Source organism: Pseudochaenichthys georgianus, chromosome 7 (genome assembly GCF_902827115.2).
Source record: "Pseudochaenichthys georgianus chromosome 7, fPseGeo1.2, whole genome shotgun sequence".
Taxonomy (NCBI): domain Eukaryota; kingdom Metazoa; phylum Chordata; class Actinopteri; order Perciformes; family Channichthyidae; genus Pseudochaenichthys; species Pseudochaenichthys georgianus.
In genome coordinates this window covers 21882770-21907262 of record NC_047509.1, presented here as the reverse complement: position 1 = coordinate 21907262, position 24493 = coordinate 21882770, and the positions used below count along the sequence as shown (strand labels likewise).

Genomic DNA, 24493 nt, shown 5'->3' with positions numbered 1-24493 from the left:
GGGCCAGTTTCCCCTGCATGAGGCCTTTCACACCAAATACACATCGGAACAATCATTGCATTGATTTTAAAATATGTACCCTTATTTCAGATAATATGGTTGAGAGACTACACCAACATTGAAGTATACCAGTTGTATGTGCCTTAATGTCTTTGAAATAATTGCATGTCCTGTACGATAAAAATACATTTGAATGCGAAGGATGAGTCACGGCAGAGACAAAACCCACGCCACCGTGCAGTGAGCTGTGGGTGAAGTGGTGCATTATGGCCAGTGTCTGGGTGGCGGTTTGGGGGGTCGCGCTCTGTGCCCAGGCCCTCGGGGCACCAGTAGCAGGATGGGCCCAGGCATCCGCTGGAAGGATGACCCTGCCTTTCCCTGTGGAGTTTGGCTTGTACAGCTGTATCTGATTGGACAGGAACAAAGAGCAGCACTGCACCAGGGGGTTTGGCATTCAGCAGATAAAACAACTGATCCCCTGAGACAAGAATCTCTATATTCTCCCTTATAGTTCACAATTATGTTGATCTGAAAATAATTGGTTAACTGAATATACCAGCTTATTTAAATATGCATAATGTAGAGTGCATGTGATCCTGCAAGGCAGATATGATGGCTTACTATCTCGACATTTTACCAGCAATAGGCATACTTAGTTCAGACACTAAGTACGTTTGAAATACTTTGTTCTGTTATATTGTTGTTTGTGGTACTGCAAGCCAGATTTTGTGAGAACAGCACAATTCATATATATTTTGCCCAATATGTTGAGCTCCTTGTTTCTCTTACTATCTATCGATCTTAATTTCGTATTATTTATCGTTTTTAGGGGCTTGTATAGGCCTTGAAAATCTGGTATACACTACTACATATTTCACAGTCATACCTTCAACATTTTGTAAGATCTATACAAAACATGTGAGTCTAACAATACCTCTGATAGCAACAGAGCTATGTGAACGTTTCATTTTCCACACTTACTTTTTTCAGCTTAACTCTCAAAAATTGGACAGATTCATTGTGAGCAGTTACGAAAATAATTGTGTGTGACTTTCATACGTTTTTATAGCTGACAGCTTTCTTCCAAAAAAGTGAGACAGCTAGGCTACCGGAGAACTCCTGTGCGTCAGAAGTTTTCATCTGATGTCTTGAGCCTAAACAAAACAGACCTGTCTGTCTGTCTGTCTGTCTGTCTGTCTGTCTGACACCGACATAAACATTACTTTAAAGGATGCGATCTTTATTTAAGACAATGATCAACAATCTGTCAATTAAATTAAATTCGAAAACTTTCGGTAAAGTAGGCTAAGTTTGTTTTAATCGAATTTCGTCTTCATTTATATTTAGCTAAACTAACAACGAAACGAAATATAATTTGCCTATGTTAATGGTTTTTACTACAGTAGGCCTATTACCAATTTGTATTCCCGAAAAACTGTGAAGAATAGATTAATTTAGTCGACAGTAACTGCTTCAATCACGCTTTTTTGTGCACGCAGAGCACAATAATAACTTCACATTTAGTATTTATTTCGATTGGCAGAAAGGTTTTTATTCTGATTTATCACAGTGCAGAAAGCCACTAGCCTAAAAATGTCAACAGTCTTGAATAAAAACAAACACTAATAATGTTATTTTTTCAAAATCCAATTTCAGATTATTTTTTCTCTTGTAAAAAAATGTGTCCATATGACAAGTAAACCATTCGTTATTTTTTTGCTCCAGTTCATTATTACACAAAAGGAATAATAATTAGAAAGAAAGCTAGTCTGTGAGATGACGTGGGGAATATTAAAAACCTGCAGTCAAAACTCTGAAAAGAAACTCGTTTGTTTCAATCAGAAGAAAAATGTATCTCCGGAATATAAAGCTAAATTAATCTGGAGATGGGATAGTTATTTGCCGAAAAAAATGCTCTCATCTATTTTTAGATTTTTTTTCATTGTGATAGAAAGACAAAAAGGGGAAAATAGTTAGTAATTTTTTTTACTGTTATGTCAGACTGGAAATCATGATATTAGATTAAATCTTGAATAAGTGGGTATAATAATGTCACTTATCATAAATAGATCTCTATATATTGATAATATAAATTGAATTGTCCACTATTAGCATACCCTGATATTTTAAGTTATTTTTATTTTTCTGTAGCTCAACCACTGACAGCTGATTTCAAATCTTGACATCAGATTTTCTTTTAGGGTGAACACAGGTGCGTCTTGATCTGAATAGACACTTCCTATATCACCGGGAAGACAGAAGGACCTGAGGAGGTTCATATCCTCTGGCTCTGGAAGTCCCATGATCTCCATTCTGCTTCTCGACCACCTCTAATTCAATCTGAGACCCCGGGTCACGGGCAGTGTTAGAGGTTGTTGTAAAAAACAGCATCAATAAGATTATAGCCATTACTTAGAGCTAAAGAGGTCCAACAATTCGTCTTGCGGGTAACTCGATGCATTAGCCAACTATTTCCTCAACATATTTTAATAAAACCAGTCAGAAGTAGCCTAAATCATAGCTCAACTTTAACTTGGCCAGTAATTTTCAAGGCACACATATAAACGAGGCTTTAGCCCAAACCACCAAATAACTGTAGGCTGTGCTTCCACCTCAATTGACCATTTATAATCTGATGTTATTTTAACTTCGTCAATAAAGAAGATTATTTACTATTTTAAAGACTGTTTGACCTCAATATCAAATATTAACTAAAACTGCACGGTTCAATTAAGTCTATATACCTTTATAGAATTCAAACAATAACAAATACATAAAATAGCATAATTACCGCAGATGACATTAAGCAAAACCAACGACGACCTCACCACAGGTTTATTTTTTAGGGAAATTGCAGGCTATTTCTTAGTCTACTCTGTTCCACGCGCGTCACCGCCCAACAGGGCCTCTTCGTCAACGCTTCCTCTCCAAAACATATTTTAGGATTATTCATTTTTTAGCTCTGGCGTGTGTCTTTATCTGATACTTCCAGATGGTTTTGCTGAGGTGCATGTTTACGGATTCCTGGAGATTGTGAGTATAGGGAGCGAGGCTGTGTCGTAACCGGCGGTCTGTCCTTCATTAAGAGCGGGTTCTTCTTAGCAGAGAGGCGAATCTATCACGACAGACAGAGCCTTCATAACCCGATGTTCGTGCACACACACACACGCGCACACACACACACACACACGCGCACACACACACACACACACACACACACACACACACACACACACACACACACACACACACACACACACACACACACACACACACACACACTTGCAGCATTTCACTTTCTTAGCTACTGTGCCGAGCAAGCTTTCCCTTGCTTTCTGTGTCCAATATAAAAGAGGTTAAGTGCGCGTATGCTAATTTGCTAAATGATCAGAGTCCAACACGGCACCTGTAGGCTATGTGCAGGAACCAGACTTCTGTGGCACTGGGCCCTAAACAGGATTAAGTTTAGGGGCCCATTTGAATGCAATTGTAGACACTTCATACTGCACTGAACCAACTTGTGTATTACATTAGTCAAACTCATGTACAAATACGCCTGTAGACCAGAGATTTTCACAAGGCTGGACCAACGTTTCCTGAACTTAAACACAGTTGTCCTTGGTTGGTTGCATTAATGTGACCACTGTATAATTGAATAGTAAATCACCATATCATCCAACAAGCTATTATTTATTTTTCTGTTGTCATTTTTAAATTATATTTTTAAACCATATGCAAAATCTATACTCTGACAGGCAAAATGCTTCAAGTTGACAGATAGCATGTCAAAAGTCGCATTTTCTAATTATCCGGTTAAGTTGAATAACAATATTTGACCCCAGTCAGATACATGCTGATGATGGGTGAAAGATAGTGGTCGGGTGGTCTCACTTTTCTATTGCTTATATCGGCTTGGGCTCAAAGCCTTATTCTGAGTAGTTAATATTGAAATTATTATTATTTAGTTTTTACATAACTGTTTCATGGTTCATTGTAGCTGTCTCTATATTTATGCTGGAAAAAGAAAATGTGCAACGTAAAATAGATCTAGTGAACTGCTACAGTAGTTCATCTTTTGTTGGCCTTGTTATGTTTGGATTTGAAAAATGTGCTCCCAATGTCTAAAACTGCAGCATGAAAGCAACACACAGCAGGAGATTCATTAAGCAGCAGACAGAAATGGTCTGATAAATCAACACATATTTAAATTCATATTTTAAGAAAAGGCTGCAGTAAAGTCTGTCTGCACTCTGCACTCCAACATCAAAGTCCTTTGGCCTAAAGATCATAGGGGTTTAATTCAGCTTAATATATCACAATCTTTGTAAAATGAACGGAGAAATATCTCCTTTAAAAACTCTGGCAGGACAGGGTGGACAACAATATGTCCGTACAGTAAAACAAGAACATGTATCAATTATTTCTAACAGATATGGCCCTGCTCATCTCCAGTGTGTTGTGGCTAACACTCGCTGGGCTCCATGACGCCTCACAGGAGGTCAGACAGAGGACAGCAACCCCACTTCCCATTTCCCTTTGGACAAACCTCAACCCCCATCGCGGCAGCGCACCATCTTAAGATTCCCAGAATGCACCTCTCCAGCCAGCTGACCCCCAGGTCAGCAGCTGTCAATCACATCCTCAGCTGGCTCTGCAGCTTCTGGACACAGACTGGAGGATGTGAGGGAGGCCTCTGAGAGGAGGCCTGGCTCTGCATATGGGATCATCTCTGTGCATTCATGGCGGCTAATTCAATTAGCTATCCTTCTCCTATTCTAATGCAAACCTCAGGTTGAATCGCCACCCTGTACGTGAGAGGAAAGGCCCCAGGCAGTGATAACCAGACAAAGACAGACAGATTGCATGAAGCACAAAGTTTTACTTCATTCTATCTGGCTGTCTATATTGGTATTTCTATGGCAGGTCGGTCTTAATAACTTCTCCATCTTCATGCTGTTGGAGGATCACACAGATTGTCCCTGGAAAAGGTCAGACCTTTGCTTACTCTCCTCACTCAAGAAAGACTATTATGCATGATTACAACATCACTAAGTTATTATATGAACTTTAAAACGTAGGATCGTACTTAATAGTGAAGACTACTGCCTGTCCGATTTGTTAGTGTGTTGTTGTCACATGCAGGCCGGTGTATGTTCCATTAAGTTGTGTGTGTTTGAAAGCGTGACGATGTAAGGTGTAACAGGGTGTGACAAAGCCCTGCAGACTGACAGCCATGCAGGATGTAATGGAGGGGGGGGTGGAAGTGGCTCTCTAGCCCAAGGGCCGCAGGGTGCGCGGTGAGAGTGCAGGGTCACCTTTATCCACGCTGTCTGTGCCCGGTGCTGGAGGCAGCTGGGGGAGACCTGGGACTCCCAACAGGTTGAACTGATTTCCTGTGCAGGGTCATGCCCAGGACAAGCTCAGAGGACAAGGGTTTAGGACCGCAGGAGCTGGTCATGGTATGGCCATCGAGTTGATGTTATGTTCTGCTATTTCCCTGCTTTTAACCACCGCTTCGTCCCCTATGAGTGGGTAGAGTTAAACTGCACACATCACATATGTGAGTTTTATATAAAGGACAATGCTCTGTTAAAGTTGGACTTCTCAGTGCATGATTGAAAGGACACCCCCCACTCTCTTTTTCAGTATAATTAAACAAACCACAGCTCACAGATGTCCCACACAGAATCACAGGAGGCTTTGATTCCTCAGAAAATAGCATACCCTCTACATCTTATGCTCTCTTGATGCAGTATTCATATAAACACTGTTACCTGCGGCAGCTCTGAGATCATAACGCAGACGTTCTTCCTCTTGCCCACATTTCTGGAATGCATTTACTCAGCTGGGTTTGAGCTCTGCTGCCCCGGGCTACAGAGGACATGCTTGTCACGGGATTTAAGAAACATATCCGTGTCCCCCGTGTGTACATCTTAAAACCCCTATATTCCCCTCTAACAGAATTATGAGGTTTTTAATGGTGGTCAGCCCGACAGTTTGACAAATGCTGGCAAAGTACACGTCATAGACTGAAATCTATAGTGGATGAATACACTCGGAGTGTGGGAGGGTAAAAGGTGGCATTGTGGTTGTGATTAACATGACAGCGTGGTCTTTTTTAGCCTCTACGCTCTACTGACTTGAACATGTTAATCTAAGTCATGTTACACATGTCATTAGGCCTTATATGGTCACTAATCATTTTAAACTTGAAGGAACTCTTCCTCTCCATGCAAGCAGCCATTTATTTGCAATTTGTGTCCAGATGAAGACTGGGGATTTTCATTTTGTGTATGACTACACTTTAAAGCATCTCTTGGTAAAGAGAGGAATGTTTTAAAGTATTATCTGCACATTGGAATACGATTGTCATTAGAATTGAAAACAATGTTTTCTGTCGGTTTATTTTTGTTTTGTGTGTATACCAAAAAAACAGTTTCTAGGTTTACATGTTCTCTATTTTTCATTGAAAATTCTGAAGTTAGAAGTTGTAACAATTCAAGCAAGAATGTAAGCGCACATATTGCCATCATTTACATCCCATCGTAACTCTGTACTTCTTGTTGAACAGCCTTTTTTCACTCGGATCTGTTACTGTGGACACTTCAGGGCTCAAAATGGAATCAAATGGGGCTTATGAGGCCTCTTGGCCCAAATGGACCTCTTGTTTACACACTTGTCCATCAGCTGAGGAGCATGCGGCCTCAGGTATCCACAGAGATGGTGAGATGTCCCCAAAACTATCGGTACTGTGTCTGGACCTGGTAAGTGCACTCTGTTTAGACGAGGTTTGTCTAGATCGGAGATTACATGTCAGTATCAAAAGACTTTTATCTTATGCTGAGTCCAACTCTTTCTTAAGACATTCAGTCAGTTTTGTGCTGCGGTTTAAATGAATAACATCTTGTGCTCTGTGCAATGGGTATACGATTTATTTTAATTTTATATATTATTCGTTTTATATTGATCAAAATAGTTGTCAAGTGAGTTTAAGTAAAAGCCCCCCACAGATGTATCAATTGCATTAATTAAAACTGCATTTCACTACAAGTTGGGAATGTTATAACATGCTTAACGATTGTTAAGCTGTTTCTATAATTTCCAAAAGACATTCATTAAAACCGCAGGAAATCGACATCATACCTGCTGAACGTCGAGGAAACGGCGAACATACTGTATAGAAAAAGAAACATCGGTAACAAAGTTAGTATTTTGTGTTTAGTATTTTAATCACTATAATAATATTAATCTTTATTTCGGTTTAGCATTTTTCTGGAAAGTTGCATTATTCTTAAGATTGTCGATCGAAAACGTAAATCTGTTTAAATTAATAAACTCGGTACTGAGAAGTTTTTGTTTGAAATTAATATTATTTTGGTAGCAGACTGCGATACAAAATAAGCGTTATGGTTATATACGATTTAAATAAAAGACCAAGTGACATTTATGGGGTTACATCGTTTAATCAATAACCCGGATGCCGACGCATTTTCAACTTTAAAAGTCTTTATGACCATATCTGTTCAAAAACAAAGACAGCGGAAATAATAGATATCACAGTAAAGTGAACATTTAATAAATTGTATTAATAAATGTCAATATTTTTATTTATATTATGTGTGTTTAATGAATATGTTTTCGTATGGATTTTTCTCAACTTTTTATCGAAATTAGTTTGACCTTGGCAGTATGTTGACCTTATTTCCACATGCTTTGTAATTGCATTAGGCTTCCCCCCCCCCCCCCCCATTTTATTAAATGATCAGACATTTGTGTCACAACAGTGATTTTTGTCATTTTTGACATATTGGTGTCGGCCTTATTCCCAATTCTCGTTTAGCTGCAGAAGGACACATACTTAATGGAAGCAGAGAAACCCAACACATACTAATGAAAACTATATATTTACTTTATTCTTGCGGTTATTAGTTTAAGAGCTAGAATGTGGTCGCAGATTTCTTTATTAAAAATAAGAAAGTCTCTTTTTGACGAAGAATATGAAACGTAACATTTAGGCCCAATCCTTTTTTCCGATTTTATAAAATAAAAATACAATGATATGAAGTAAAAATAAATGTAAACATTACATTTGAAACAATAAATACATGTATTCGGTTAAAGTGTTTTTGTATTCGTTCAATTCTCCGTGCGTAAACGGTCGTGTGTCTGCTTCTCCTGTCCTGCTTGGTTTGGTCCATAGCAACATAATTTATGAAATAGGAATTAAATGGTTAATTGGAGGGACAGAAACCACACGTGATTGCATTTTTGGCGGATTATATCAGACTGCTGGATGCTGAGACACGCCACCACACACGCACGCGCGCGCGCACACACACACACACACACACACACACACACACACACACACACACACACACACACACACACACACACACACACACACACACACACACACACACACACACACACACACACACACACACACACACACACACACACACACACACACACACACAGAGAGAGAGAGAGCCTCTCCCTCTCTTTTACGCACGCACACACACTCCAACTCCCGGTTTCACGGGTCTTTGTTTCTGATCTGTTAAATCCCACCCACTTGACAAGAACACAGAATAGAAAAAATCGTTCTCACTCAGGCGCCCACACTACCAGCGCCCAGTCGCTGTCTATACTGCCTGCTGGACCCGTAAAATGGAGACGGAGAGTTGTTTGCCTTTCTCTTCGCAGGCCAGCAGGAGGACGCCTGAACATTCCCCCAGACTGGAGCACGGTGGCTCCTTTCTCCCTTGCGATGAGCTGCAGAAACCCTCGCACCTCTCTCCTCTTCCTCACCGCCTCAGCCTGCGCGGGGATCTGTACGCCGCTGCCATGGGGAGGTTTGGGGACGCTGCAGCGGACTTTACGCACGGCGCGGCCTCGACCAACACGCCCGGCTCACCGTCCAAACACAGCAAGTTCTTGGAGAGTATAAACCAGGACCCAAAGGGCACAGCGATAATCGGGAAGACGGCTTTTTATGAGGGCAACTCAGAAGGTGAGTTCGAAAGAATGTATGATACAAAAAAACACATTATAATAGCAACAAATAATCTCTTTTCTTTTTTTGTCAAAACTACAAGTAAACAAAAATGTTGGTGGCAAAACACACACTGAAGTGAGAGCCTTAACAAAAAATATGTTTAAAATCCATACTTTCATCAGTTGGTGTAAAACAACACATGGATGAAGAAGTACAAAATGAGAATAATACTTATCCTTTAGAATACATTGTTAAATTTAGCAATGAATTAAATAACACATCTAGTGAAACTGCTTTCCAATAAGCCTCCTTTTCCTGCATTTTGCATGCTTGTCAAATGTACTCTTTTAACTAACAATAATAACAAAGTGTTGACTGATTTTGACTGGCTTTGCTAATGAATGCATTGTTGTGATAAAAATGTCAACACATTTTCTCTCACTTTACTTTTCTTAAATTAAAGTGAGAGGTTAAAGGTCAGCTCGCTGCAAGTTGGGTGTGTCATTAGGCTACCAGTCAGTTAAAACAATTTGAATTATAGTCCTCACACTCTTGTGTTTCATATTCTCTTCATTAGCATGTTTTTGTAATATAAATCAGAATTGACTTGAATTGTGCGAGCAGGCGTGCTTGAGTCAGACGTTATAGCCTGTAAATGTCAATTTTAGGAAGAAAAGTAACAAAAAGTATATTTGCAACCAAAGACGGAAGGAAAGATGTGCTCTTTCACTTTATTTATTGCTGTTGACGATTCTGCAAGGCAACAGAGGATATGAGCGCTGATGATCTCAGTGATATCTGTGTCAAGAACAATATACAACGGCTTGATTCATGTTCCTGCCAAAGACAGCCAATATACTTTTTTCACAATTAGTTATGATAACGATATCAGTTGTCCTGTTTGAAAGTGGATTTGTATTACTTTTCTTCTAAATTAGGTTTTAATATGTGTAGTATGTGTGGTCTTCCCATGTATCTGACACACACAGATACACATATGCTTGTGCACTGTAAAGTGCTTTGTGTTAGCTTCATTTAATTTGGAAATGACTGTGTATATTACTTTAAATTAGTAGGGCTTTGCATGCATGTGCAAAAAAGGTCCCGTGAGTGTCTACACAAAACACTTTTCATTTGTATGTTTTAGATTTTGGGTTCGTTCACCTTCAAAGACAGACACGTTTTCCTGTTTTGTCTACAGTGGAAGCAAAGTTGATTGATTATTGGACAAACCGAAACATTTATAAACTTTAAGCGTCTTCACACCTCAGAGTTTAATTGAGGTTGGTTTAATTTAATTATTAATGTTACTTTCCCGTGGATTCTTGAAAATGTAGTACTAATGAGTGGTGAGTTGATCGGAAATTGTTTCAAAAATGGCAAAAAGATTTCTCACTACTTAACAACTAAAAGGTGGTCAGAATACGTATGTACATCTTTTTAAATCTTTCAATATATTTGTTTGAGGCTGAGATGGCCTCATTTTAAAGACCTTTATTTCTATGTTTTCTAACTATTAGCATACAGATTTAAAACCAGTAAATATATATCCATTAAATAAACAGAAAAAAATAGACTGAAGTTGAATTACTTGTGCAGAGCAAGCAGCCCAGAAAATAAAAAGCTTACATTTCTACTAAGACTGTGTTAGAATTGATCCCCTTGCTCACAGCATTATGATCCTACCTTTACATTTAGAATTCTTATTTGCCTTTTCCTGCATTTCACAAAGATCTCCGGTTACACTGGAGTCAGAGCGGATGTGGGTGTTTGACAGGGTAAAAGCTATACAATGTCCTGCGGCCCCAGTTTGAAATCTTAACGGTGAATGTTCAGAGCATGAACTGCATTATGAGGTTAGATCTAATGGACACGAGGAAATTAATGTTGCAATGAAAAGTGCTCTCTGTTGGGCCCCATATTGAATTAGGAGAATAGCAAAGTAATGTCTCAGCCGCCCCCAGTGAGTGAGTGCCTGCAGATAGACGGAAATACATTTTGTTTTGGAGGTCAGGGTTACACATAATGAACGCAGACAACAACATTCAAACCCTGCGGGAGGGAGCAGGCTTTTCCATGGTCGGTTAACAGGAAGGGGAATAATGCTTTCAGATTCCCCCTTTCCGCTAAATGCCAAGGGAAGTATATATATTATTTATTTAAACAATCAGGTGGCTTTAACAGATAGAAAGTTGTCATACACTCTAGTGCTGTTTCCTAGTTTTCTTTCTTTTAATGTTAATGTATTAACAATGTTGTCCTTATAATAACTTGGTTTGTCTGTTTAGAAGGTGAACCGTAGCATTTTATTTTCTACATTTCCAAATATATATCAAATCGGTTTTGTATTGATAGCCTTGTGGGTTTAATTCAAACCAACTCACTGAGAGTTTACTGTGGGACCTTTCAGCTAATCAAATTAAATCACTGTTGAGCTGAATTAGTGTTGTGCGTGTTGCTCCGTCCATCACCACAGTTCAGCCTCTTATAGTTGAGTTTAGGAATCAAATTTAGAAGCATTAAAAACAAGCAAGAGATGTTCAGAGAAAATGTTTGATGCGTTATGCTGTTCAATTTGATTTTGTAGAATTAACTAATTTGGTCTTAAATGGAAACTTTTCTCTCAGCAGTGATAATGGGAATACTTGATCATTTAGATGTTTGCATTGGTGCCTGAAATGCAAAGAGATTTGGTTTCCAGCATTGGCCTTTTCTATATAAGTGTGTTTCTCATTCTCAATTTTTCAGCAACCATTCAAAAGCATACATGTCTTTATTTTATATTAGCTTTACTTTACCACAAAAGCACATTTTTCATTTGGAACATATTTTTAAAAAATGGTAAAAAATCTAACTAAGTTAACAGTTTATACAAATCATTTGACAGATGATGAGACTTTAACAATGCTAAAATATGCTTTTATTGTATTTGTCTTCCGTCTTCAAAATAAATGCTACAATCTTTACCAGGGGTTGATGATTATAAAAGTATAATCAGTGGTACCTTTGAGCCCTAACAGCAGTCTGAAACAGGGACAAAATAAATGTATTTTGATGAATTGACTACAAGACTTTTCATTTGAATTAATATTTATTTTGAAGTTTATTACATTGTCTACCTTTTTCTGTGTCCCGTCCATGTTGCAGCCAGAGAGAAAGGAGCTCCAAAGGCGATGGGCTACCCTGGCCTTGGCCTAGAATGTTGTGGGAAGCTGAAAGAGCCCGGCGAGGGTCTGCATGGGGTATCTATCGCCGACTCCATCGACTTATCGGGCAAGAACAAGAAGCGGCGCAACCGCACCACCTTCAGCACCTTCCAGCTGGAGGAGCTGGAGAAAGTATTTCAGAAGACGCATTACCCTGACGTGTACGCCCGCGAGCAGCTGGCCCTGAGGACCGAGCTCACTGAGGCTCGGGTTCAGGTGTGTGAGAGCAACGAGCTCCGATGTTACAGTTTCCTTTTATACCTATAAACAGAAGAGAGTTTATACATCAGTTTAACTTGAATATATTTGGGTGTTGAACAGACAAAAAAAAAAGGAAGACATAATCTTGGTTTTTGAGAAAACGAGATGAGCATTTTTCAATATTTTCTGAAAATGTAAAAACCAAGCATATATTTAATAATCAAAAAAGAAAGATAATCATTAGTTTCAAGAACAATTGTTTCTGAAATGTTCGTGTTGTTCTTTATTTTCTATCGAAAGGTTTGGTTCCAGAATCGTAGAGCCAAATGGAGGAAACGGGAACGCTATGGGAAGATCCAGGATGTCCGCAACCACTTTGCTGCTACATATGATATCTCTCTTCTCCCTCGCCATGATACATACCAGGTAGACCACTGCTGATCTCGCATGACATGCATGTTGTAGTGGAAGCATTAGTAAAAATGTTAGCCTGCTCGGAACGTTTTTTTTTCAATCTCTATCCAACATTTGCACATAATTGTATCTTGATTTGGGGTTATTAGCATTAATTATGAAATGTTCCATGTCGATACCATTCAAATTCTAAATGTGTCTTATCCTAAATCTCCTGACGTGCAGATGCAGGGCAACCTGTGGCCCGGGGCGGCATCCGGGGGGGGCGGTGCTCCAGGTGCTGGCTGTGTCTTAGGAGCGGACTCCCTCCCCTCGTCCTGTATGAGTCCATACCCTCACCCTCACCCCCACAGCAACCTGCAGGGCTTCATGGGTATGCCCCCATCCCAGAGCCTTCCCCACCACCACCACCACCACCACCACCCGTCTCACCATCCGGGCATCAACGGCCTGTATTCCCTCCACAGCTTCCCAGGAGGCCTCGGGCCCCATTCCATGGAGGGGCCGGAGAGCGACTACAAGCCGACGGGCCTTGTGGCGCTGCGAATGAAAGCCAAAGAGCCAGGCAGCATACTCTCCTGGCCTACATGACCACAACAGAGCCAGCTCCACATTATGCACTGACTGAGCCAACGCATATTACATCCTTGACCCATACACATCCCTCAATGTACATACTGCCCTCAGCATATGTCTCAAATAATTCCTCTAAACAGTTATATAAGCCATCTTGGAGGCTTTCCATCATTATGAAGGTCTTAAGAAATATGAATTTCATAAACATTGGGGGCCACTTGAGCCTCTAGCACGAAACCCTATTGTATAGAAACTGTATTGTTCCAAGGTTTAGGTTAATATCCCAATGCTGAAACCAAAGAGGAAATATTATTTAAGCATGTAAAAATTGTAATTATATGTTTGACTGTTGTGCTTTATAGTGTGACCCTTAATAAAGGCCTCCATCTAAATCTTCTGTCTAGTTTTGGGAAAATACATTAAGAAAACGGAACACAAACAATCTCAGCTTTAATTATTTTATGATTTATGATATTAAACTAGGAATGTGGTTGTGAGTCAAAAATGCTTCGCAGGCTGTGGTTGCCATAAACACAAAGACTTCTGCTGTGCAGAAAGTGAGCTTCTTCTTACTTGGGAAATACACACAAATACTCAAGGTTTGCAGCATGGGCCTCACTTCAAGAATCCTTCAGGTAGCACCTTATGTATCAGCAGCGTGTGGCAGGCTCATTTATGAAATGCAAACTGAGTGGCCGCACTCCTATACTGATGATAAAGTAAAGAGCCTCCCACAGAAAGAAGGATTTACGTCTGCCATCAGTAGTCAAACACGACCAACTGAGTAATCACAAACAGAAGAAAATCGGATTACCATGTTTTGGTTGTAATATCCACTAAAGATCTTCTGCTTTTATTTTTTAAATACTGTTGTCTCCATGGGAAGAATAAGACATCAATACGTTTCTGTGGTATACATAATCGTGTATTTATACTAAATGCATTCATAAAGATTTCAGGAAATGCAAGCTGTGCTTTACCCCAAAAAAATTAACTTTATTGTTGAGAAGAAACACTGAATTGCATTGTACCATACCATCTGGTGTACATTTTTAAATACCAACATGTTTTGCAGACACAATTATTTCAATCTGTGAGGGATTGAGAATGCAACTTGTCACCATTGAACAAAGCACATCGAAATCCTGCTAACTCCCCAGAGGTGATACTCGCTCTCCGTTCCTTTAGTCTGTGTCAGGGTTTTGTGTCAGCCACTAACATGTGGTTCCAATAGAAGAAAGCAGAAACCCATCAGAAACACTTTCCACACCCACAGCTTCAAATTCCAGCCAGGCCCTGGGAGACGGCAGCCCTCACTGAAGTTACAGTCCCCCTGATTAAATCCCAGATTAAGTGGAGGAGATAAGGAGACCTGTCAGTAGGGATAAGGGATTGAGGAGATGGCCATCTTTAGGAAAGCTGAAGAAATAGCAGATGGTGTATCAGTGCTCAATTTTAATATTTATTTTTTCGATAAGGAGTAGGTTAACCAAATGATCTGTCGATGAACAAAAGAGGAAAGTCGGTAGCTTTGTGAATTAGTTGCAACTCTGCCAGCAAAAATGTGATATATTTGACAATAAAATAAATACAGTATTGTTTATTCTTCTTAAAAAGAGGATCAAAACGAATTACCTCATCTTCCAACAGTTTTGATTACATTGTCATTTAAGTAACATTGATGTGGCACAAGCTTTGATCTGTTTCAACTCAATACATCATGCTGCAGAGGCCTTGTATGATTTGTCAAAAATGAAATGAAAAATGTTGAGTTAAGAGTGCACAATGCTGGGAGAAGTTATTAACTAAGTATCACTCTGTGTGTAAGGGTCATCAGGTGAAGACTGTCACTCGAGTCTGGAAATGAATACCCTCAGTCTCATTAATGGACGAAAAAAATATGATTTAACGCTCATTAAAATCTGCACAGCTGCCTGCTAGCCACTGTTCTGAGCTTTGATCTCCAACAGATTTATCTTGGCCTTGAAGTGCAGCTTTTGGGACACATCAGATCCTCATGAAGTAGTCAAACAGCATTAAGCTAAACACATTCACACAGTGGAGTAGTTGTCTGGCTGCTTTCAGACATTTATTTATTTAAGTTAATTTAGCAGTTTATCATCTACAGGAAAAGACACAGTGCCAGTCTGAGTAGACTTTTTTTTAAATTAAAACGTTTTAGAGTGTTTAATAAAGTATTATTTTAGCATGTTTCAAGCACAAGTTTAACTTGTTATTGGGAGGTAAATAACCAAAATAGAAGTCACTGTTAATCTGCTTTCATCCTCTTTAAAAAGTAACCAAAGTACTTAAAAGTAACCTATTACAGTCCTTTTATATATATATATATATATATATATATATTTATATATATATTTATATTAGAGCCGGGACTCGATTAATCTAATTAATTAGAGGCTTTGTAATTAATTAATCGAAATTAATCACATTTGTAATCAAATATACATATTTGACCTGAGAACAGTGAGAAGCAATTTTCACATGGATTTTACTCCAAGTGGTCTACAGTCCAAGTGCATGACATTAAAGAGCTTACGAAATGCTTTTAGCACCTGTTAGTGGGCTTAGTATATGATAGAGGTTGCATTTGTATTGTGGAATGTGCCATATGATTTTTTTATTATTGATCTATTTTTAATAAATCACGATTATAACAGCATACAAAAGTTGTCAGTTAGTAACAATCGTTCGTTGCGCCGGAAACATCAACTTCGGCCATTTCCGGCGGTGACGTCATGAGTGGAACACAGCTGAGCTCAGTTCCGTTTGAATGCATTGAAGGGCCAAATATTACGACAAAGGATGCACAGCAATAAGACGCCAAGAATAATTGGCAAGCGATATGTTGTATGGGGATGTGGGGCCGTCTCAACATCTGGTTATGGGATGTTTTTGTGGCCAAAAAATGATCAAATGTTGCGTATATGGACAAAACAAGTGCGTCGTACGAGGCGGACCTTTGCTAGACCAGGTAACCCGGGGTCGATGAAACCGACGATGTGTGGGGCAGCACATCAAGAGATCGTGTTTCGAACAATCAACAATGCCCGCTAAGGAGAGAGAGTAAACGCTTTCTCGAAGGTTCGTTTTGCTTTCTTACAACGTTACGTTAACTCAACCTTACGTTTGCCATGAGGCTATGTTACTTCCCTTAAGAGCTAGCTGTCTTAGCTAACAACAGTTAGCAGCTAACGTTTTCTGCAGTTTGTGTTTCCACTGAAAAACGTGATGTAGTTATTTAAGGGTAAGTTAACTAAACGTTATCTTACAAGTAGAGAAAGTTAAGTTGTGTTTAAAATCGTCAATGTAATGCACGTTAAAGGTTTTGTGTTGAGCATGAAGTTAGCTTTACTGTAGCTCACCAAAGGTTAGCATGTTAAGCTGCACTTTCTGTGGCAGCTCGCTTAATACAAAGAGGGATTTTGTGCTTCATTGTAAACTTTTCTTACAAATGTGTGTTAATCTACCTGAAATTGTAGGGACAGTTTTTTTCTACTCAACTATACAGACCATTGTTGAGGAGATGCAAAACATACTGTAAATGAGTTGGGTCTGACATACATGTTACTTTGCTGCTAAAAAATGAAACATTATCAGATGAGGACATCACCAAAGTGTGTGAGTCTGTCAGGGGATTTGATCTGTTCTTTGCATGTCGTACAGGGCCTGTACACACTGCTCTGGTATGAATTAAAAATATAATTGTAAAATGTATGTCTCTCGCTCTTGTCATCATTCAGGCTTTGCATTTGAACTCCTATGACTGGTTGCGGACTTGAAGGGAACGACTCCATGGCCTTCCTGACATCCAGGAAAAAGGTGAGATTCTAATCCATTTCAATGCCAACAGCAAGTCATTGTTTTTAACTTTTTTAATATGATTTTTTTGGGGAATTTCTGTTTTATTGGATAGTAGAGATCTACTGGAACCTAACACCAGAGAGAGAGAGATAGAGGGAGGAGATGATATGCAGCAAAAGGCCGAGCCGGATGGTTGCTGCTCCGTGTGGAGCGTGTTCTATCAGGTAAAGCACTTTGGTACCCAGTTATTTATGGTATTGAGTTTGAATTTAGCCTTTGGAAGGTCATTTCCTGAAAAAAACATTTATTTGTCTCAACATTCCTGTAATAATTTGTTTTTTATTGTTGATATTGTTTTGTTCTTTATTTTTGTTGTGAGAATCACTTTGCAATTGTGTAAGTGCTAGCTATATACATAATTATACTAATATTATTGTTGTTACCATCATTACCATTATTAAAAAAAAAATCTTTGTTTTCTTTATTTATCGCTGCAGAAAGGATCATGCCAGCCCACATCAAACACCTGATCAAGAACTTGTGAATCTTCAGGCAGAAAAGATGAAAACACCTGTTCAAAGTTCCAGTTTCCTGTACATGGAACCATGCCTGTCCTCTGTTCCACATGTCTTCAGTCAGTCCTGAGGCCTGTACTACGAAGCAGGATGTTCTCTTCGCGGCTAACTTCAGGGAAAACTCCGGCTTTCCGGTCCTACGAAGCTGGTTCTCTTTTTAGCGGGCTAGATCTCCATGGTAACTTATGCTGAACGGCTAAACTGCCCCGGAGCAGGTTAGGTTGCAGGCTAAGAGCTCAACTCAGTGAAAGCACTGCCTGCTGACCAATCAGAGCTCAGTGTGCGGAGTTTAAAGCGATCAAGTCATATTACAGGAGAAAGGAAATACAGAAAAGCTGCCGTCGCAGGAAAGACGGCCGGCAGAAATCACCGACTGTGTGAACGTGAACATTAATAGAATATCACCTCCATCTTCAGAGCAATCTGACTATTATAACATTAGCGTTAAGAAAGCTTACTTAAATATCGGCCACAACATAAGTAACCGGATCAGAGTACATTAAGTACAGTCCGCGGCATATCACTTCATAATATATCATATATCTCCTGATCTGAGTCAGCTGAGCCGTATCTGGCCGTGCAACACTCAGTGTCACATACTGTATGCAGAAGTATTATTTTAAGCAACACATTAAGTTGAGGAAACACTCGAGTCAAATGTAATGAAAGTCAGATCGTGTTTTAGACGGGGCAGTGATATCATAAACCTGTTAATGTACGCATTCAAACACTTGTTCTGTTCCCAGCTGTATTCACCTTGCAGGTGCAGCTCTGTGGCTTTGATCCTGATCAAGTGTTTAAGTCATGGATGTTTAAAGTTTAACTTCTTCATATTTGACTAGTATTAAAGTGCACTTTTCATTCAGGAAGTATGACGCTGCGCTGTCGGTACGCTTCTCCATGTTTGTGATTGGTCGAATGCTCCAGATACCACCCCTTTCATGTGAACGCGCACCTAACTAGATAGGACACGGCTGGCTTGAGCGATCCACTTGATAACCCGCGTCGTAGGACCGTTTAGCAAGAGCACGTATGTTTTGGATTAGGCCAACCGGCTAACTCAAACATATCCAGGTTAGGTTGAACCGGCTTCGTAGTACAGGCCTCTGGACCCTATGACTCGGACACTAGTTCTACCAAGGCTTATTAGAGGTAAGAGTGGTAGGAGAGGAGTGGAGTTATCTTTGTATTTAGGCTGCAAGTCGACAAAGGTGATCAGATGCTAATAATGATCCGATTCATTTGATATTGATTGTCTGCCAATACCGAATCCTGATCCGATTCTTCTATTTCCCAGATAATACAGCTGCACCGTGTACACTAGCTCTATTTGTTTTTGCCATTGTAATTCACCATAAGCAATTGTTGACTGTAACGTCTAGACTCTATGCCAACCAACTGTAATTTGTAATGTATTATACTTTAACTGTTCTGGCAACCACAGCAGCCCAAATGTTAATGTAAATATTAAGTTTTCTTTTTACAGTGTACTTATATCTGTACATTTCTTTTCAGTTTGCTTCAAGAAGTGGCTTCAACAGACAGAAGTGCAGGTCAGATTGGGAAAGGCTGGACGCTACACAACGGGAAACATTATAGACATGAACAAGGAAAAACAACAAACACTTTCTTTGTTGCCTTGTTCTTATCATACATAGTGTTACGGTTTTTGTTACCATTTAAATATTGAATTCTATGTATTACTTTTATTTTAAATCAAATGCACCGGTTTTAGATAATATATTTATTTTGATGTGTAGGTTGATTTGCAGGTTGGTTGTTATTTGTATAATTATTGTATTGTTACTGTGTATTTTATTATATTAACTAGCTATTTATTAAATTAAAATACTATTGTGAACACTATACAATGTCTTTATTTTGTAGATACCAGAATACATGACACAATGAATCTTTGTAATATATTTATGTTCTCTTGTTTAAATAATCATACCAGTATTTAATGTATGCTGGTCACCTGGAATCCTGGTAAGCTCCCAGCAGGGTATATTTAATACTATTATTAAACATAAGCTGGTGATAGATGGATAAACCAGCCATCCTGGCCAGCTGAAGTGTCCAAAACCCCTCTCCAGCCAACCATTCCAGCCTAATATATACTGGCTGGTCAATTTACAACAGCCTGACCAGCTATATGTATCTAAACTGGTTATTTCAGCAGAGTCATTATTATTTATTTACTATTTTTTGAGAATCTCTGAATTTTAGTCAAATGTATATACCAGTCTCTGTTCTGTTGCCTGAGCCAAGTTTGCCTGCTACATTACGATGTATTATTATTTATTTACTATTTATTGAGAATCTCTATGAATTAAAGTCAAATGTATACCAGTCTGTGTTCTGTTGCCGCATCGGATCTCCGCCAAATGAGTCTTGTCTGTCACTCGATTCTGTCTCCAGAGTCCGACATCAGCCACAGAGGTAGTGTATTATTCAACAGGTGTTCTACTCGTGACGTGCGTGACGTCACTAACCGGCGAAAGCTGTTTTGTTCGGAGCGGTCGTGTAACATCGGAAGTGAGCATGGAAAGTTGTAATAAACCACGATTTATAAATACTGCGGGCATATTGTCATGAATGACATGATTTCCCATTAATAATAGTATATATATTATCGTAATAAGAACAGTATTGTCCTTCATTTCGTAAGCTCTTTAAGGATTTTGGGAGATGGCCCTGTGGGCCATCTAAGCTAATTTACAGATGGCCCTGAGCCCAATAGAGATTGCCCTGAAAAATGCATGCGGACGAAATGGCACGAAGGGTTTGGGGGGCCTCCGTCCCCCTAGAACATTTAGATTTTTGCAGGTCTTAGATGCTGTCTGGTGCATTCTCTAGACTGAATTATAAGATGAACCACCACAATATTATATTGTACAATTTCAATTGTATTCTTCATTTCACTTGTTTGTTTGTTCTTGTTTGTGTTTGCTCGCTTGCATGCCCTGCATAGCTTTAAGAAATACTTAAGTTGTTGGTCAAAACACTTTCCATCTGATGAAGGCAAATGCCTTCCCAGATGGAAAACATTACATTCAGTTATAACTGCCAAAACAAACATTATTTACATTATTATGGCCCCTGTTAAAAATGTTTGTAATGTTAACAACTGTAAGTTGGTCGAACGAATGCCTCCTCATCCGGAAGCTGACCGAGCAGACCCGAGCAGCAGTCGAGAGGAGCCGAGCGCATCCGCGAAGCACACGTCAGAGTTCCCGTTACCCGGCAAATCTAAATATCTTCGGTCAAAATAATTTCCCTTTTAGAGCAATACCGCTACAGTTGCGCCACTTATGTGACAGACAAGAATAGTCAACTCTAATGTCTAACACTTAATGTGGAGAAAGAGATGTCCTGTATGGGTTGATTGTGCGTTGATCTGTTGGTAATGCCTCGGGGTTCCGGTGGGCATGTAAACAAATGCATAATGCTGCGCTATACTTTGTGGCCTCATCCAGTTGCATAGCGACACGTATTGTGTAGTTGTCTTTTAATAAGCAGGTAGTCCTATCATTAACTAGAACTAGCTGGATCTGATCGATATGGACATAAACGCGAGTGAAGTCTAATCTGACGGGAGAGAGATCAGCTGCTGCTGACGAGTCGAGACTCGACACGCAGCTCTGCATCACATGCAGCGGTGAGCGGAACAAAACACACACTTCAGGTTAGAATATCACACGTAGCTATTTTAATTACCTCTCAAACTACCTAAACTAGTTATAGATATGTTTAGTTTTACTGTCGGGTCACTCATTACTAGATCCGCCAGCTGCATGATACTGGCAAAATAGATTGCCTGATCGGGCAACCAGCAGGTGAGGCTTCATTGCCCGAGCTCAATACTAGATGGCCCCGGGCCATCGGGAAGTCCTTAATGTCGAGCCCTAATGTCGAGCACACAACCGTGCTCTTGTCGACGCTTCCATCCGTCCGTTTTTTAAAACAAAATGTCCCATCCACGGGGCCGACCAAAGCGGTCTCATCAGGTTGTTCGTTCATGTTTGACTATTGTTCACCGTGGTGTGTTGTTGTTTGAAGTCCCATGCTGAAGTCATGAACGTTAGTTGGTGCTCCAGTATAATCGGTACGCCTGAAACTCATCCAGTGAGAAACGTTCCGCTGTGCAAAAATAAGTGCGATTAAAATGCGTTAATTTGTGTAATTAATTAATCTTAATTAACGCGTTAAAGTCCCGGCCCTAATATATATATATATATATATATATATATAATATATATATATATATATTACATTAATATACATTACATTATATATATATAACGGTACACGTACCCGTACCGAAATTATTCGGTACGGGCCCTTCGGTTCGGTACACGTGTGTACCGAAGTGTACCGAACGAATATAACGTTAAACGTAAACAATTGAGAACGTGAACAACTTCTTGGAAGTAATCTCAGGTGCTGCGTCGCAGCATTCAGAGTCATTTTCTCCCATTGTGTTCATCGCGTCATAGAGCGAGCAAGTCATTTCATTGGACGAGCTGGTCAGAGGGATGCGTTCAAATGCAGTCAGTAATTTGAGGAACTGTCGAAATGGCGAACGCAGATAAAGTTGAGCTCGAAAATCCTCCAGCATCATTGAAGTCTCCGGTTTGGGAACATTTTGGTTTCGCAGTTACGTACAAGGATGACGGACAAAGACAGGTGGACCGAACCAAAGCTGTTTGTCGGCATTGTTCAACTAACATTGGTTACGCGGCTGGCAATACCTCAAACTTGCACACTCATTTGAAAAGGCATCACCCGAACGTGAATATCACCGGTACCAAAAGACTGAAGTGCAAACCCAACTCCCGCTAGCATTTAAGCCTCCACCACTCGCAAAAACGTCAGACCGAGCCAAAGCTATTACAAACGGCAATGTTGCCATGTTAGCAAAGCGCTACCTGGCTGTATCTGCTACCTCTGTCCCTAGCGAGAGGGTGTTCTCCACAGCAGGAGACATTGCTAGTGCCAGCATGTCTGCCCTTTCGGCAAGCAATGTGGACAAGTTCATCTTTCTTTAGAAAAACATGAAATGACAAGCAAGTCATAATGTCAAGCTGGCTGCTTAGGTACTAGTACAGTAAAGTTCAAATACAGATTATTTCAGTTCATCGAAAAGCTGCACCTTAATGTTTATTTTATTATATTTTATATTTATTTGAGTGAATATTCATAGTTTAATAATAATTAAAAACCCAAAACTAATAGTTTGTTTTGTGAGTACTAGTACAGTAAAGTTCAAATACAGATTATTTCAGTTCATCGAAATGCTGCACCTTAATGTTTATTTTATTATATTTTGTATTGATTTGAGTGAATACATTATTCACAGTTTAATAATAATGAAAAAAAAATATGTTATGTTTTGTGATAATTTTTTCTGCTGTACCGAAAACGTACCGAACCGAACCGTGACCTAAAAACCGAGGTACGTACCGAACCGAAATGTTTGTGAACCGTTACACCCCTAATATATATATATATATATATATACAGAGGCGGCGCTAGGGGGTGGCTACTTGGGCTCAAGCCCCGGATGTTTTCTGAAAAGCCCCGGATGTTTCACTTAAAAAAAATAAAAATAAAAAATTAGATTTTTTTTTTTTTTTTTTTAAATGTCTCGGGAGTAATGTGCAGTACCGGAGTCCACCAGAGAGGCAGCCGCTGCGGGACATTAGCCTGCGTACTGCGTAGCCCTCCCTGCCCTGAAGAAGAAGTGATCCTTCCTAGTGCCTGACAAGTTTTAAGCTAATAGCCTAAGTTATGGATATTAGAAAGTTATTTTCATCGAAGCAGGCGCCACAAGCTGCAGCAGCAGCAGCAGTATCAGCAACTGACAACAATGTCATCACCAGCAGTGAAGAAATGGATGATGTTTCAGGTGTGTGAATCTAATGGTGATATCTGCACTCTGGCTGACTGAGTAAGAAGTGAAAAAGAGTGATGTACTATAACGTTAATCTTATAGCTAGTAAACATGGAGTAACCAAGGCAAGGCAAGTTTATTTATATAGCACCTTTCAACACAAGGCAATTCAAGGTGCTTTACAAAAATGAAAGACATTCAGACAAAGGCATTTAAAAACAGTAAAAGATAATAAAAGAAACATTAAAAGAAAAAATACATGAATAAAAAGTTACAGTGCAGTTTAAGATATGAATACACAGAAGTTCCACTTTACTGATGAACACAACAGCTCAGTTTAAATTAAAAGCAGCGACAAAAAGATAAACCACACTAAGTCAATACCCTTATATGTTAGTATGTATACAGAACATGACTACAAATTATTCTAAGATGTAACGTTAACCCTTCATACCTCAGTCTACTTTTAAGACACTAAAATAACATATTCCAATTTTTATTTAGTTTTCACGCGTGGAATTATACCGGCTCTCGTTTCAGTACACATAACAACGGAAACATAGCAACAGAACTGACAGGCAACGGAACTGACAGGCAACACTCTGAATCTGATTGGCTGTGACTGCATCCACTCAGAGTGCCCGATTCAGAAACGTGACTCTTACACTCTTTACGTCACAAACAAAGATGGTGGATGAGAATAGATCTATAAAACGATAAGCAATGCGCAGTGGATCGGAAGAGGACGGTGTGTCGGCGTTGTTTGATAGCGGTGCGGTATGCTAATGGCAACACACGCCAA

General features: G+C 39.5%; 1 protein-coding gene and 1 long non-coding RNA gene across 7 annotated transcripts; both read left to right on the top strand.

Annotated features, from left to right (window-relative positions):
• Positions 1-2907: 2907 nt before the first annotated feature.
• alx3 (ALX homeobox 3) lies at positions 2908-13774 on the top strand. 2 transcript variants are annotated; one of them, XM_034087895.1, is made up of 5 exons: positions 2908-3033; positions 8710-9016; positions 12149-12423; positions 12709-12834; positions 13048-13774. In XM_034087895.1, exons 2-5 carry the CDS (start codon positions 8851-8853, stop codon positions 13411-13413), a joined length of 933 nt encoding a protein of 310 aa, XP_033943786.1. In that variant the 5' UTR covers positions 2908-3033; positions 8710-8850; the 3' UTR covers positions 13414-13774. The 2 variants fall into 2 exon arrangements, with proteins under 2 accessions (XP_033943786.1, XP_033943785.1); XM_034087894.1 differs by lacking the exon at positions 2908-3033 and having other exon boundaries at positions 8637-9016.
• Positions 13775-16019: 2245 nt separating this feature from the next.
• On the top strand, positions 16020-19656 carry LOC139434107 (uncharacterized). Of its 5 annotated transcripts, none has more exons than XR_011643536.1 (4): positions 16021-16500; positions 17160-17238; positions 17333-17444; positions 17718-19656. It is a non-coding gene; the product is annotated as an uncharacterized lncRNA (long non-coding RNA). The 5 variants fall into 5 exon arrangements; XR_011643537.1 differs by having other exon boundaries at positions 16022-16500; positions 17336-17444; XR_011643535.1 differs by having other exon boundaries at positions 16020-17444; positions 17718-18947; positions 19311-19656.
• Positions 19657-24493: the final 4837 nt, after the last annotated feature.